Source organism: Pinus tabuliformis, chromosome 4_2, assembly GCF_031772625.1.
Source record: "Pinus tabuliformis cultivar Carrire ecotype Pingquan chromosome 4_2, CPIR1, whole genome shotgun sequence".
NCBI classification, from domain to species: domain Eukaryota; kingdom Viridiplantae; phylum Streptophyta; class Pinopsida; order Pinales; family Pinaceae; genus Pinus; species Pinus tabuliformis.
The window spans coordinates 201,155,194-201,170,523 of record NC_142304.1 but is presented as its reverse complement, the minus strand read 5'-3'; the positions used below and the strand labels follow the sequence as shown (position 1 = coordinate 201,170,523).

General features: G+C 37.2%; 1 protein-coding gene across 3 annotated transcripts; it reads right to left on the bottom strand.

Annotated features, from left to right (window-relative positions):
• Positions 1-7,433: 7,433 nt before the first annotated feature.
• Positions 7,434-9,535, bottom strand: LOC149168818 (BURP domain-containing protein 6-like). Of its 3 annotated transcripts, none has more exons than XM_089428436.1 (3): positions 9,240-9,535; positions 8,918-8,985; positions 7,434-8,802 (listed from the first exon to the last, which is right to left on the bottom strand). In XM_089428436.1, the coding sequence occupies exons 2-3, from the start codon at positions 8,948-8,950 to the stop codon at positions 7,678-7,680; spliced, it is 1,158 nt and encodes a 385-aa protein (XP_089284562.1). In that variant the 5' UTR covers positions 8,951-8,985; positions 9,240-9,535; the 3' UTR covers positions 7,434-7,677. The 3 variants fall into 3 exon arrangements, with proteins under 3 accessions (XP_089284562.1, XP_089284563.1, XP_089284561.1); XM_089428437.1 differs by having other exon boundaries at positions 9,248-9,535; XM_089428435.1 differs by having other exon boundaries at positions 9,236-9,530.
• Positions 9,536-15,330: the final 5,795 nt, after the last annotated feature.

Sequence of the window (15,330 nt, the reverse complement as noted above, 5' to 3'; positions counted from 1 at the left end):
TTCCCAAATTTGTATATCACCACCTTCCTTTTATGTGGTTCAATTGGCATGCAACGAGTGGCTCAGTTATTTAATTTGGTTGTGTTATGGCTTCCAAGTCATGCAAGTAAGAATGAAAGATCTGTCATGCTATGGATTCATAAGGAAATACTTCCCTAAATTGGTAGTTAATTAATATTAAATAAATAATTAGTGTATCATCCAATCATGCTTATCCACATTGGAATTTTAGTATAATTTACTATTTACAAGGCACAGGTCAACTAAGGATGCCACATTAGAATAGATGAAGCATTAACTCACAAAGAAAAGTAGCAAAGAAATGAAGAGTTAGGAAACATAATCAATAGAGAACATGAAGAGAAAGAATATGAAGAATAAAAGAAAGTGGAGGAAGAGGAAAAACCTCCACATTCAAAGACTCCCTCCAGGTATGTTTAGAAGGTTAATCCAGAAACTCAAATCCTTGGCGATAAGTAGTGAGGAGTTCATATTAGAAGGAACTTGATAAGAACACCAATGCATGATGAGATTGCCTCATTATAAAAAATTGAACCCAAGAAATTTGCCAAAGACTGTGAAGATAAGCAATGAGTTAATTCTACGGATGAAAAGCTAGATTGGATTGAGAACAATCATATGTGGGGAAATGTTCCTAAATAAAAAGATAAGAATGTAATTGGAACGAAGTGGGTATTTAGGAACAAATTTAATGAGGATGGATAGGTAGTGAGGAATAATGTTATATTAGTATATGAAATGTATGCACAAGTGGAAGGAGTTGATTTTGAAGAAGCCTTAGCTCCTATAGTTAGAATTGAAGCCATCATATTTTTGGGAATTTACTTGTTTCAAAAAATTCAAATTCTATCAAATGGATGTAAAATTAGCCCTTCTAAATGGTGATTTAGTGGAAGAAGTATATGTTGAACAACCAAAAGGATTTCAATTGTCAAGAGATGAAAAATGACATTGTGCAGATTGAAGAAAGCATTGTGTTGTCTAAAGCAAGTTCCCAAGGCTTGTTACTTAAGACTTGACAAGTATCTACAACAACAAAGATTCAAAATAGGAACAACAAATATCAATATTTATATCAAAATAGATAATGAAAAAATGTTAATTGTTGTGGTATATGTATATGATATCATTTTTGGAAGTGATACTCATCTAATGAGTCAAATGTTTGAAGTAAAAATACGAGAGTTTGATATTTCCATGTTGGGATAACTATCATTTTCCCTCGAATTATAGCTGACTCAATCAGACAAAGGTATATTCATTTCCCAAACTAAGCATCTAAATGAAATTTTAAATAACTTTGATTTGAAAAAAAAATTCACCTATGAGCACTCTTATGGTCATAGGATGCAAGTTGAGAAAATATGATCAATCCCTTAATGCAAATAAAACTATGTATAGGTCAATGATTGTTTATTTTACTATATTTGATAACACCAAGACTAGATATTATGCAATAAGTAGGATTGGTTACAAGATTTCAATCTGCACCAAGGGAGACACATGTGCAAGCAGTTAAGAGAATATTAAGATATTTAAGGAGCACTCTGGCAAAGACTTCACTTCAACAACATATATAGATGCATATTTGGTAGGAAGTGTAGATGACAAGAAAAGTATAAGTGGAGGAGCACATTTTTTTAGGGAAATTATCTATTGTCATGATTGAGAAAGAGAAAACCTCAATCTCCCTATCCACAAGCAAAGTTTAATATATTATTATATTATAGCAATAGCATGTATTGTTGAAGTTATTTGTATGAAACAAACCCTATATAATATCAGGATAGAATATAATTGACCAATATCAATCATTTGTGATAATAGAACTGCAATCAACATTTCAAAGAACATTGTAATGCATTTAAAGACAAAACATATGGTCATCATGTATCACTTTCTAAGAGACAATGTAGTTGAACAAAGTGTTAAAATGGAATACATTGCTACCAAGGAATAGGTCATAGATATATTTAATAAAACTTTTCCCAAAGAATCATTTTAATATCTGAGACAAAAGTTGGTAGTGAGATATCTACCATCTTATTAGTAGAAACTAGGTATGTGAGAGTGTAGCATCTTAGATTAAATTAAGAATATGGGAACTTATGAAAGTGAGCTACAAAAAAGGGATTATGAAATGTATGGTTTGCAGTATATGAATGCATCTCAAATTGAAGTGAATGGGAAAATTCAGTTGGAAAGAAAAGAAAAAGTGGGATAGTTGCAAATAAGGAGAAGCATCCATTCAAGGGAGCAACCCATTGATGTCAAAAGAGTTAAGTGGTAGAAAACGGAAGTATAATACCAATGGGAGCAACCCCAAAAATAAGAAATGAAAGGAAGTTCAAGCACTTGGGGAGTAGTCTCAAGATCAGAGCTACAGAAGATGAAATGTTGCATGTCGGGACATATAGACATAGTCTTAACACGAGGAGTGTAGTTGTAGTTTTATTTACTAAGAGAAATTGCAATTAGAGGAAGAGTTAAAGACACTAAGAAAATTTGCAGATAGATGAAGAGTTATAGATAAGGAAAAGAACAAATTCAAGGGGAGTATTTCTTTGTCATTGATGTTAAAAGGGTGAAATTTGTGGGTACAAGGAAAATTGCAAACCGGGGGAGTTCTTCAATATTATCGCAGAATTGACTAAGGGTTTCAATAAATGATAAAGGAGGATATTGTTGAAAATATTATTTTCATTTGTTTTAAAGGAATGGGGAGACTACATATGTCCTAGATAAATATTATAAAATGAAGATTGTTGGAAATATTGTTTTTAGACTTTTGATGCCCAATTTGAATACCCTATATTTGAAGGAATTTTTACTCCAATTTTATACCTCAAATTGGAGCACAAAATAAATGGTTGAAACATTTATTCTAATACCTTTCCAATGGTATATGGAGCTCCCTCTAACTCCCTAGGAATGAAGAGATATGAAATATTTCATCAAGATAACCCATCTAAAGTACAAGTAGGCCAACCCAACCATTTTTACAAGTCATCCCCATAAGTGAACGTTAAAAAACTATAAATGAAGGTCATATGCGTTCATTTGTATACAATCCAACCAATAAGAGATATGAGGTCGCAAGAGGAGCAAAGGAATAATTTTTGGGGCAATTCTAGGAATCTATAGGTGGAAGAAAAAATGTGATTTATGGGTTGAACGAGCTGTCTTGGAATCTCAACCATAAATTTTGTTATAGGATGTTTCAGAACATGAAACTTGGAGAATACATATGTAAGATCTTCGTGTACCTATGGTTAAAATTTTATAACTTAGTTCGGTATAATTTAGCAGATATTGTGTAAGGAAATTAGGCTTCCTAAATGATCATTAAAGAGGCGAGATTGGAAATTTTACTATGAATTTTGTTGTGGGATGCTTCTGAAGGTGAAACTTGGAGGATAAAGAGAGAACATCTTCATGTACTTGTGGTCAAAATTTTAAACCACAATTTGCTATAAATGTGGAGATATGGTTTGAGGAAGTTAGACTTCCTAAAGGCTCACAAAATCTACTTCAAACAAATCATCTTGGTATTTTCACTATAACTTTCTTTATGTGATGTTTTATACTATAAAATCGAGAAGAAACCAAGAAGAGATATCAAGATACCTTTGGTAGAAATTTGAGATGTTATTTTACTATAATTCAGATATATGATCTAAGGAAGTTAGTATTCTTGAATGATCCTAAAACATGCTTCAAATAGGGCAACTTGGATTTTATTTCTATAACTCTCTTTCACAGATGTTTCAGACTATGAAATTTCAAAGATCGTTGGATACCTACGGTAGATATTTTAGAACCAAATTTGCAAAGTTGGCACATTTTTCACACTCATTCTAGGGAAGAAGCCAAGAGAAACAAGTCTTGGGATAAGTAGGCCTCATGAAGGAAGAAGCAATAGGTAGACCTCGTGAAGGCAAAAGAAACTAACATACCTAGTGTAGGAACAAGTAGAAAGAAGGCTTCATGAAAGAAAAAGCAGTTAATAAACATTATTAAGAAGCAAGAAGACTCAATGAATTAGGTTGGTGAATTAGTTGGTAACTACAAATATTTGTAAGAGTGAGGATTGGTGTCTCCTCTAGGTTTGTGCCTACAAATCATGAGAGGGGATTGGTTTCTCATGTAGGTTGGTTCCTACAAAGAAGTAGAGGGTATTGGTATCTCCTATAGGTTGGTTCGTACAAAGCAGTAGAGGGGAGTGGTGTTTCCTATATGTTGGTGCCTACAAATTGATATACATGTAGGTCGATGCCAACAAGATCTTTTATATAAAGAAGTTTTATGGTTTTCTCTCTTAAGGGTTTCCATGTATATCTTGTGTTACTTGCTCAGTTTTTGAAATTGATTTTTTATGATGTTCGAATGTTAAAATAAGTAAAAATTATCATCATATTGATTCAACCCCATCCAAGTATAATTTTGAATCCAACACTCATTATATAGGCATCTCACATATCTAGGAGGATGAATTTAGACACATGGGGCAAAGAGAAGTCATGCTTGATAGCATGTAATTTAGTGGGTACCTAGATAGATTTGATAACATGCAAACCGAGCAATTACAAGTCATGCACAAATTGCTTGCTCAATTATGAGATCTTCCCAACTTACTATGAACTTTATTTTCAATTATGATTTTTTCCAATTATGGAATAATTATTATTTCATAATTGTGACAAAATAATTAGTTCCTCGTTAAATAGTTTTGTGAAAGTAATCAATTGTGTAAGCGTTATACCATAGAATAACTTCCTTGTAAGGCGTATGGTGGTAAATACAAGTATAACACTTCCATTGCCACAAGATCTCTTTATATTTTAAGTTGTTAACTTACATCCTTAACCAAAATAATAATTATAATAATAATATTTGTTAATTGATCAAAAATAGTTCAAGTTTTCCCCAAATGGGGTGATAAAGATGGGCTAGGTATGGGGGTGCACGGCCGGCAGACATGGTAATGAACCCACTAATGATATTTAACTAGCCATCTATTTCATGCATAGAGGATTGTGCACCTGCGCTATGTCTTGATAATGGATCTCTCTCGCATTATCATAAGTTTAATGGAGGTTAATATGTGGATAATTACAATAGGTACAATGAGGAAGAATGGTTTTATGGAGTCGTTATCAATCTCGTTCTCCTCCCACCCTCCCATGAAAAACTTTGATGACTTGTCGACCATTCAAACATGGTGGGAATTTAGACAAGTTAGAGGTTGCTTCAAGATACAAAGCTATGCAATGTGGTGAATTATTCTCATTCAGGATCTCCTATTTTGATGTCATTTTTCTCACTCACTCTCAAGGATTCTATATCTACTTGGCTCCATCAACATCTTACTTTGCTTTGTTGTTTCCTTCATCTCTGGGTCTTCTCCTTGGCACATTCTCTAGGAGTGAATCTTGTTACTGCGTTTTGTTTGGGTTGCTATATCTACCCTTGGTCTCTCTCTAGGTCCTTTGCAATTTGGTTTGCTAACTTGTTTCAGATTTATTTCCTTACTCTTTGTCTATCCTTTAAACATGCTCCCAATTTCAAGACCCCTCTTTTCACCATATCTTGGTTGTTGTTGTCTTTCTTTTGCTCAGCTCACCTTTCCTTTAGCCCCCTCCTCCTAAGTGGTCACTCCTTGGATTCTCTATTAATATTTTTGTGTTGGTCCCCCATGCCTGCTCAGCCTTTGTGAAGTAGGAGAGACACAACCTATTACATGGAGAATAATGATTCTCGAGATCAAAAGAGAGTGGAAGCGTCTATGCTCCTTTACCACACTAACACTCGTCAATCCATCTAGGATGAGATAGCTAGAGAAGAACAAGAAATATCAAACAAGCTAGGTTATTTGACGAACACAGAGGTTGCCATGGGGGTAGCTAATTAGGTGCCAAACATAAGGCACATAAGAGAGATATAATCAATATATGTACACAATGGATATTTATTGGGATTTGAAAATATTTTTAAGTTGTCTTCCTAGAGAGATATAATTAATATATGTACATAATGAATATTTATTTGGATGAGAAAATTTTGTTGAGTTTTGTTTTATTGGGACCACAATGAAGCCAAAAAATATATCCTCTTGCTATTGTATGAGCCTTAGTGTTCATGGAGGGCTTGGAAAAGCACATACAACAAATTGAAACCCATTTAGGAGCCTTAGCATTCATGAAGGGCTTGGAAAAGCACGTGCAATAAATTGAAACCCATTTAGGCCTTCAACTGAATCCAAGATTCTTGTCACGTAGTGGTAAGGAGCCAATTGTTGTGGAGGAATCCAACTATTATAAAACTCAGTGCATGAAGGGCTTGAAAAAGCACTTGCAACAAATTGAAACCCATTTAGGCCTTCAACTGAATCCAAGATGCTTGTCACGTAGTGGTAAGGAGCCAATTGTTAGGGAGGAATTCAACTATTATAAACCTCAGTGCATGAAGAGCTTGGAAAAGCACTTGCAACAAATTGAAACCCATTTAGGCCTTCCACTAAATCCAAGATGCTTTTCACGTAGTGGTAAGGAGCCAATTATTGTGGAGGAATGCAACTATTATAAAATTGAATGACTCGTCATGCTTACTCTCATATCCTAGGCTCGTTATGTTGGTTTTTGTCTCCAACTTAACACTTAGATTAGGGAACTTTATCGAGAGTGTTTTTTTTATGGTTTTCTTTGACTTTAATGTTTAGATGCTTAAAATAAAAAACTATAATTTTGCCACTACTGTGGTTTTTCAAGTATTAGACCATAATAAACTAAAAGATACTTCATCCAATCATCATGCTTTTGATGATATAAAATTGTGCCTTAAACAATATTTTGAAAATTAATTTAATAATTTACATATTAAATATTAAATTTAAATTGAGTAAAAATCATAGTCATGAAATCTTTAAAAGATGTATTTTGAAATTCTTCAAATTAAAGAGAAAAATAGGTAGGAAAAAAATATATTTTTGGAAATTTAATTAAAAACAAAAAACATAAGCATGAGTATATTGAATTAAATTTAAAAAAAAAAAACCACATACCTAGCATGCATGTATTTATTGTTAAAATGTATTTCATAATAATGAGTATTTACTATATGCTTGATTAATATTTTTAATAATAAGGAATATATATATTTTTTAAAATTCATAAATTATTCTATTGATAAAAAATTATACGATTATAATTATAAATATGATTTATTTATATAATAATAATAATAATAATAATTACTTTATGAAAATAAATTTCGAAAATTGGCATTGACTTCGCAATAAAAATGCTTATGAACATTGCCTTATAAAAGTATTCCTGAAGATTAAACCTATATGATTATTATGACTATGAGCATTTTGCTTTATCAAAACAAATTTCATCTGGATCAGGCAAATATGGTTTACAAACATTTAAATCCTTCATTTATTTAAAGAGCTTTTACATAAGTAGAGCTGCTGCGCTGAAGGGTATATGCCAGACGTTGCTGCTCTGAAGGGTATTAGGAAAGAGGGAAGGACGATCCCAATATCTAGCAGCGACACTGAATAATGTTATATTTTATCGTAGATATGTTTGTATTACATAAACAACTGGACCGCGGAGTGTACATAAGAAATAGGAATCAAGAAGATAATAGCAGTTAGTTGGCAGGAAGCCAGACAATGTGATCATTAGGAATGAAGTGGCAAACGGGTGCGCCACCGGGCTTCACATTAAGCACCTTGAACGCCAAATGTTGAGGATTCCACCCACTCGTGTCTGTATGACAAACTGCAACTCCCTCCCCACTGTTGCCATCTTCGCCCTTTAGAGACACAAGTGCGGTGCTTGTGTGCTCAGTTTCATGGCAGTAGTACACAGCATATGCATATGACTTTTTGTGACAGGCCACGGACTTGGAACCAGCTTTGCTTCGGAAAGTGAACCCAGTGATTGTATATTGCTGCCCCTTTCCTACATCTGTTGCCAACACATTCACGTCATTGGTCCCCAGAGTAGATGTGGAGTAGTCAATCATGGATTCCAACGATGTGGCGCAATATTTGTTCTCCCCTCTTATTGCAGGACTCTCGCATTCTTCTAGAGTCTGCTCCATGGCAAGAGCCTTGTTGGATCCTTGGGATATATTGAGCTTCTCCAGGGCTATGGAGAGTTTCTGAGAGGAGAATGGAATAGCGTCAGCCAAACTACGTGGAAGGGAGAGTACTCTACCGTCTGCAGGGCTGCTTGATCTCTCCAGGAATTGCAGATTCACTTTTGATCCACTCTGCAAGTCCTTTTCAAGTAAAAACATGGACGACAGGGAAGGGTCACCCAATATCTCATCATCTGATGCTGCGTAATTGTAGTTGAAAGGACTGCTGTCACCCACATGGACGCCAGTTCCTTTCCCAGGCTTTTTACCTACCGACACCCCTCCCTTTCCGACACTAACGCCCACCCCTCCTTTCCCAGGGCTAGGGTTCCTAGTCACAGGCGCTTTAGGATTGGGCTTGGGCTTAGGGTTAGGGTTAGGGCTAGGGATAGGTTTAGGTTTAGCCTTTCCCACGCCAACATTCACACCTCCCTTGCCAACACTGACAGAAACCTTGCTCTCTTCACCGTCCTCCGCTTTCATGTCGGCCAGCAGCTCCGATGATGACAGAGGGGAGATGAGCTCCCGCAGAGAAGAGGGCATGGGAGTCGTTGGCAACTTGTGATGCCAGTAACTCAGTGTTGGAGAAACAGTAGAAGACTTCGCCACCGCTTCACTAGCGATAACACACTGAGAGTCACACATGTCCCACGGTATATTAGGGTTAGGGCATGAGGAAGAAGCGAGATATACAAAACACACAAGATTATAAGTTGTGAAATCACAATACGTCGAAATTACTCACGAGTAGAACAAGTAGGGCACGAGAAAACTTCATGTTGCACCAATCAATCTCTCGAATGAAAGAAGATCCTGCAACCAACGAACCTAGGGTTTATCAATTAAAAGCATTTTACCACACAATAACGAAACCCTCTAAGCAACGGACGCCACAATTTGAAAAGCAATGGAAAAAATACAAAACACTCTGAAGCATAGCCCTGACCCAACAGATACCGTTGGCAAACCAAAGGGTTAACAATATCAAGAATACAAACAGCTAGTTATGCCCTAATTGAAATCAGATTTAAATAGATGAATAGAGAATCCGATGGAGTTTTACCCACTGAATCACCTTCAAAATAGTATGTTTGGCTACAACTGAGACTGAAACTGAACCTGAATTACACTCAATATATAGGCATATGAAAAGCTGCTGTGGCGGGGCTCGCAGTATGGAAGATATCCATGCTAGCTGACGTGGGTGTGTATGGGACTTTTGCAAGCAATCAGCCGATAGAAGATGCCAATCAGTATACCATTAATAATTAATGTACCGACAACCATACCGCTTCACTATTGCAGAAATTAAATGACCAGACCTATTTCTATTGCAGAAATTAAATTCCCCAACGAAGCCCAGGCTATCAGTAATGTATTCGTTGAAAGCATTTACTATGTCCTCTGGTCTGCTGCCCAACAAATTCGAGAAGTGCCACTAGTGGTAATCTGTAAAATCCAGGTTCTAGAGTTTTGGAAAGGAAATATTATTCGTGTAGGTGTACTGATCCTTCCTACCTCACTTAAATGCACACAACCTCTCCATAAATGAGAACACTAAAAGTGTACCTGGTCAACCTTAATTGGATACAAAATCCATACTCTCCCTACCTCAATGGAAGAAGACAAATCCACAGGCATCAAAGTTAATGTTCACCCTCCGTCATATGGAAAGAAGAAGACAAAACCACAGGCATCAAAGTTAATGTTCACCCTCCGTCATATGGAAAGACGATATGTGCACTTGAAAAGCTATAAAAGCGTGAATGCTAGACTCTTCTACCTGTAAAGTTTTGTGCAGTTGAAAGAAGATATGGGCACTTGAAAAAGCTAGAAAAGTGTGAAAGCTCTGTTGTACCTGTAAAGTTTTTGTGCAGTTGTGCCGTAGCCGCCTTTCCATAAAGACAAGGCACCTCCATGCATCGAAAACTATTCTGCCAGTTGGCTTTGAAAACTATTCTGCCAGTTGGCTTTGAATGATTTGAACATAACATCCTTCTCTTATCTGATTTAATTTTCTTTAGAGTAGTCTAACGGGGTAGAGGAGTCTAAGTGATAAGAAATGCAGAAGACAAAAGTTTGGACAAACACACGGGAGCTCACAGTTGCAAACTTCAGTCTTCCTAGTGGCTTAGTGAATATGTCAACCATATTATCACAAGAATTACAATAGTCTACAGAAATCTCTTTGGACTGCACTTTCTCCCTAACAAGTATGTGCTTAGTGTTTTTATGAAACACAAGATTGTAAGCCAGTTTGATGGAACTTTGATTGTCACAATTGATGATTGTAGCTTCTGTTTGTTCTTCCCCTGCATCTTCGAGAAGTCTACGCAACCAAACCTCACATGTCGCTGCACACATAGCTTGATATTCAGCTTCTGCCGAGGATAAAGCAACAATATGCTGCTTCTTGCTGCACCAAGAGATGACCTCGAAACCAATGTTGAAGGCGTAACCTGTAATTGATCTTTTGTCATCTAGATTTCCCGCCCAATCAGAGTCTGTATAACCTGTCAACTTGACATCAAATGAGTCAGAATACAAAATACCAAAATCTGATGTTCCTTGCAGATACCTTAATACTCCTTTCGCTGCACTCCAGTGACTATCATGAGGTTGAGTCATAAACTGACTCAGAACACTTGCTGCATAGACCATGTCAGGTCTTGTTGTAGTCAAATAAATAAGACTACCAACTAACTGTCTGTACAATGTTGTATCTGCAAATTTCGAACCATCATCCATCTGAAGTTTGTTATTCTGCTGTAAAGGTATGCATGAAGGCTTATACTCATCCATCTTAAACCTGGATAACGGACTCTTTGCATACTTACCCTGGGACAAGAAAGTTTGACTTGAATCTCTCCAAACTTCTAGACCCAAACAGTATTGCATTTCTCCAAGGTCCTTCATCTCAAATTTCTGTGATAATTGCTGCTTTATTTCTTCAATGAGATTATCTGCACTTCCTGTTATTATCAAATCATCTACATACAAAGAAATCACCACTATCTGCCCTTCATTATTAAACATGGTATATAAATTGGGATCATTTTTGCTCCTTTTATAACCATTCATGAGGAAAAAAGAATCTATTTTTTCATACCAGGATCTAGGTGCCTGCTTTAAACCATATAAAGCTTTCTTTAATCTACACACTAGATGTTCTTCTCCCTTCTTAACAAATCCTTCAGGCTGTACTAAGTATACTTCTTCTTTTAAATCACCGTTTAAGAAAGCAGACTTAACATCTAATTGATGTATTTTCCAATGATGTTTAGTGGCTAAAGCAATGATCATTCTGATGGTGTTTAATTTTGCAACAGGGGCAAATGTCTCTTCAAAATCAATACCTTCTATCTGGGAATATCCCTTTGCCACCAACCTTGCTTTATGTTTATCAATAGACCCGTCTGCTCTAAATTTCAACTTAAAAAACCATTTGCAACCTATAGGTTGTCTATCATCAGGAAGTTTTACTAGATCCCACGTATTGTTCTTAATGATAGATTCATATTCCTCATTCATTGCTTTCTTCCATTCAAGACTTTTACTAGCTTCATAAAAGTTAGAAGGTTCTGCAATGTTTAACATACCAGTCATAAGCGCATGATCCCTATATCGAGCTGGTAACTATCTTGGCCTGTTTGATCTTCTGAGTGGTGGAGGTTCAATTATTCTGCTTATTTCTTCCCTTTGTGGACTGAACTCCACATTATCCTGTTGCTGCTGTACCTGCTGCTGTTCCTGCTTCTGTTCTTGCTGCTGACTCTGTTCCTGCTGCTGACTGACTCCTGTTTCAGTATCCTCTTCTGAGAGTAAGGGCACATGCCATTCTTCATTGTTTTGGACAAGATTTTCATTGTCAATCTGTTCATGGAATAGTACATCTCTACTGACAAACACCTTGTGAGTAGCAGGGTCAAACAATTTATAAGCCTTATACTCACTGCAGTATCCAATGAACGTGCATTTAATGGCCTTTGAATCTAACTTCTTCCTATTTTCTTTAGGAACATGTGCAAAAGCTTTAGAGCCAAATACTCTAAGATGACTTACTGCAGGCTTGAAGCCAAACAATGCTTCAAAAGGAGTTTTATACTCAAGACTTTTAGTAGGACTCCTATTCTTTAAATACACTGCAGTATTAACAGCTTCTGCCCAAAAACCATTAGTTAGGTTTTTACCTTTCAACATACTGCGAGCACACTCCACCAGTGTTCTGTTTTTCCTCTCAGCAACTCCATTCTGCTAAGGAGTGTAAGGTGTTGTGAATTGTTGCTGTATCCCATGCTTGTTGCAATATTTGGTGAAGACTTCTTTCTTGAATTCCCCCCCTTGATCTGATCGAAGAATCCTGATGAATTTTCCTGTTTGCTTCTCAACCATGTTTCTGAATTGCTTGAAATATTCAAAAGCATGACTCTTCTGTTTAAGAAAATACACCCATGTGAATCTTGTACATTCATCAACACAGATTAAAAAATAATAGGCCCCCCCTAACGACCTTGTCTGCATCGGGCCACATAAGTCAGTGTGTACAAGTTCAAGTATATCCCTCTGTTTTCTATCTTTAATGATAGGAAATTCATCTCTATGTTGTTTACCGAACGCACATGCCTCACAATCAATATGCAACTTTTTCAAAACAGGAAGGCCCTCTACCATACCTTTGTTTTGCAGCAGAAAGAGATCACCAAAGTTAATATGCCCAAGTCGCTGATGCCACAAATTTTCAGCAGACTTATTTGACACCATCAAGGCTTGCTGAGGCGTACTTTTCACATCCAACTTGTAGAGTCCTCCTATGTGAATACCTGTAGCAATGGGCTTCATCTGATCCAACAAATCTTTAATAATGCAATAAGATTTAAAAAATTCTACCTTGAGGTCCTGATCTGTAATCTTGGACACAGAAATCAGGTTCTTCTTAATGCCAGGAACATACCACACATCAGATATATTCCTGATCTTACCATCAGGCAGAGTAACAAGGACATCTCCATGTCCCTTGATCTCGTACCCACTATTATCTCCAAGATAGACTTTTGCTCCAGTGTTGGATTCTTTAAAATTTCTGAACCATTGCTTTTTACCTGACATATGCGAGGAGGCTCCAGAATCCACGAACCAAATATCTGATTCATCCTCCTCGGCCATAAATAGTCTAACATCCAGATTCTGATCTGGGTCTGTATCTGCATCTGCCATCTGAGAATTCATCTTGGAAAAAAAAAACAGGCTACCCGGCAACTTAAAAAAAACGATTATCAAGCAAGCAATATTTGATTTATTGGAATCAGTTTTAGCAGAAAAATGATGCTCAGAAAATTTCTGCTGCATGGAAATCTAAACTCAATCTTGATGCTAGATCCCAGATCACTATTGTCGAGGCACGCGCATTCCTGAAACTCTTGGTTTCTTACGGAATTTCGAAGGAATTTGAGAGAGAAGAACTGCAATTTACAATCCACTCAATGCCCTCTCGGCACAACTCACGATCTGCCTCTCTGACTAGCAGAGCTCAGATCTTTGATGAAGGGGCAACCGCTTCACAACAATGGCTACTGTTGCTGAGTGCACCTAGTTCAAATCAACCACACAGGGCCACTAACGAGAAGACGCCCCTGCTGGGCAACCGATCCTGCAACTCCTCTAGACGCGGACTCCTCTGGCACCACGGGATGCTGTTTTCCATAGGCTTCACTAGATCCACTCTCCACGCTATTAGATCTGAACTCCTTGCAGCCCTACTGGCAATCTAGCCTCCTCCGCTGTTCCCTTCGACGATCTGGCCTCCTCTCTACGGCCTCTTCCCAAACGGCAGTCCTCTGCTCAATATTCCATAGCTCCAACACCTCCACGCAGCCTCGATTGGCCTCCACTCCGTCAAATGATAGGGCCTCCCTCAGGCAGGTGTGAGCTCTTCTCTGTGGCGATCTTCTAGCCTTATCGACGCTTCGAATTCCTCGAGGCTCAATTTGTGCTATGACGCTGCCACAGCCACCAGCGCAAAAATCCACAACAAACTAGGTCAACGCGATTGACTCTCCAAACCACACGACGCTAGTCACGCCTTTCAAATCAGCGTACAGCGTACAGGTCCCTCTATCATGTAGCGCGATTGAATGGAAGTAACAGTTTGGAATCATGCCCTGGAAAACAATTCGCCAAGCCGAGATTAATGCAAGATCTGTCGCGGATTAGACCGCAAATGATGCAGCGGAGAGCTTAAACGGAAAATCTAAGCCACCGAGTCACGCGGAATTGATAGAATTGTTTCCACTAAGCACTGGCCGTTTCAGTTCAAACCCTAGAGTTCCGGAAACAAATATAACCTTGCCTTTTGCAACCGGTCAAACGGATCCGGATTCGAGATCTGCTCCAGCAAAAGCTACGGAGCAACCGTCCACAGCTCAACTCACTATTTTCTATAACGGAGCGGTGAAAGTCTACGATGTGCCAGTTGACAAGGCCCAAGCCATTATGAGTCTTGCTAGCTCTGATACCATGATAAGAAATGCAGAAGACAGAAGTTTGGACAAACACACGGGAGCTCACAGGTGCAGATCACCAGGAGCTCCCACCAGCAAATGCATTCGCTTCCCTTATTCATTAATCATCAGGAATTAAATAGATACATAGGCAAAAACAGATTCCTAATTAATAGGAACTGAATGTCAAATAAAGAGAAAATCATAACTACTTCTCCATTAATTTCTAACACTAACAAGGTAGATTTTGATAAAATTTGATTGATATTTTTGAAAATTTAGGTTATAATTGCTAGGTTTTAATATTTTAGATACCTTGAACTTTTTATTCTTCTAAATCTATTTCCATGTCAAAAAAACCATTTAAACTTCCATCCCTTTCCATTATAGAAAAAGCCATTCAAACACCTCACCCGTCAGATTTTTTTAATTTTCTAACCCCGTTCCCGCAAAAAAAATTTGGAATCCTCGGATCCCAAATAGGACTTTTCATTCTACCGTTATTCTTACTGAAAACAGCTTTGTCGCGAAGTTAAAACTGGGGAAGGAAACGTTCCTTCTTCTCAGATAACCAATAGAAACACGTTAAACATAAAGAAGGCCACATAACTTTTTCCTGATTTGAAGATTGGAATACCACGCAGTTTCACAAAATCTTAGA

What these genes read in the sequence shown, in the direction of transcription:
- LOC149168818 (XM_089428436.1), bottom strand. Translation starts at nt 8,950, where the DNA reads ATGAAGTTTTCTCGTGCCCTACTTGTTCTACTC. An exon ending in GTGCCCTACTTGTTCTACTC is followed by an intron (nt 8,803 to 8,917) that starts GTGAGTAATTTC and finishes TGTGACTCTCAG; the next exon opens with TGTGTTATCGCTAGTGAAGC.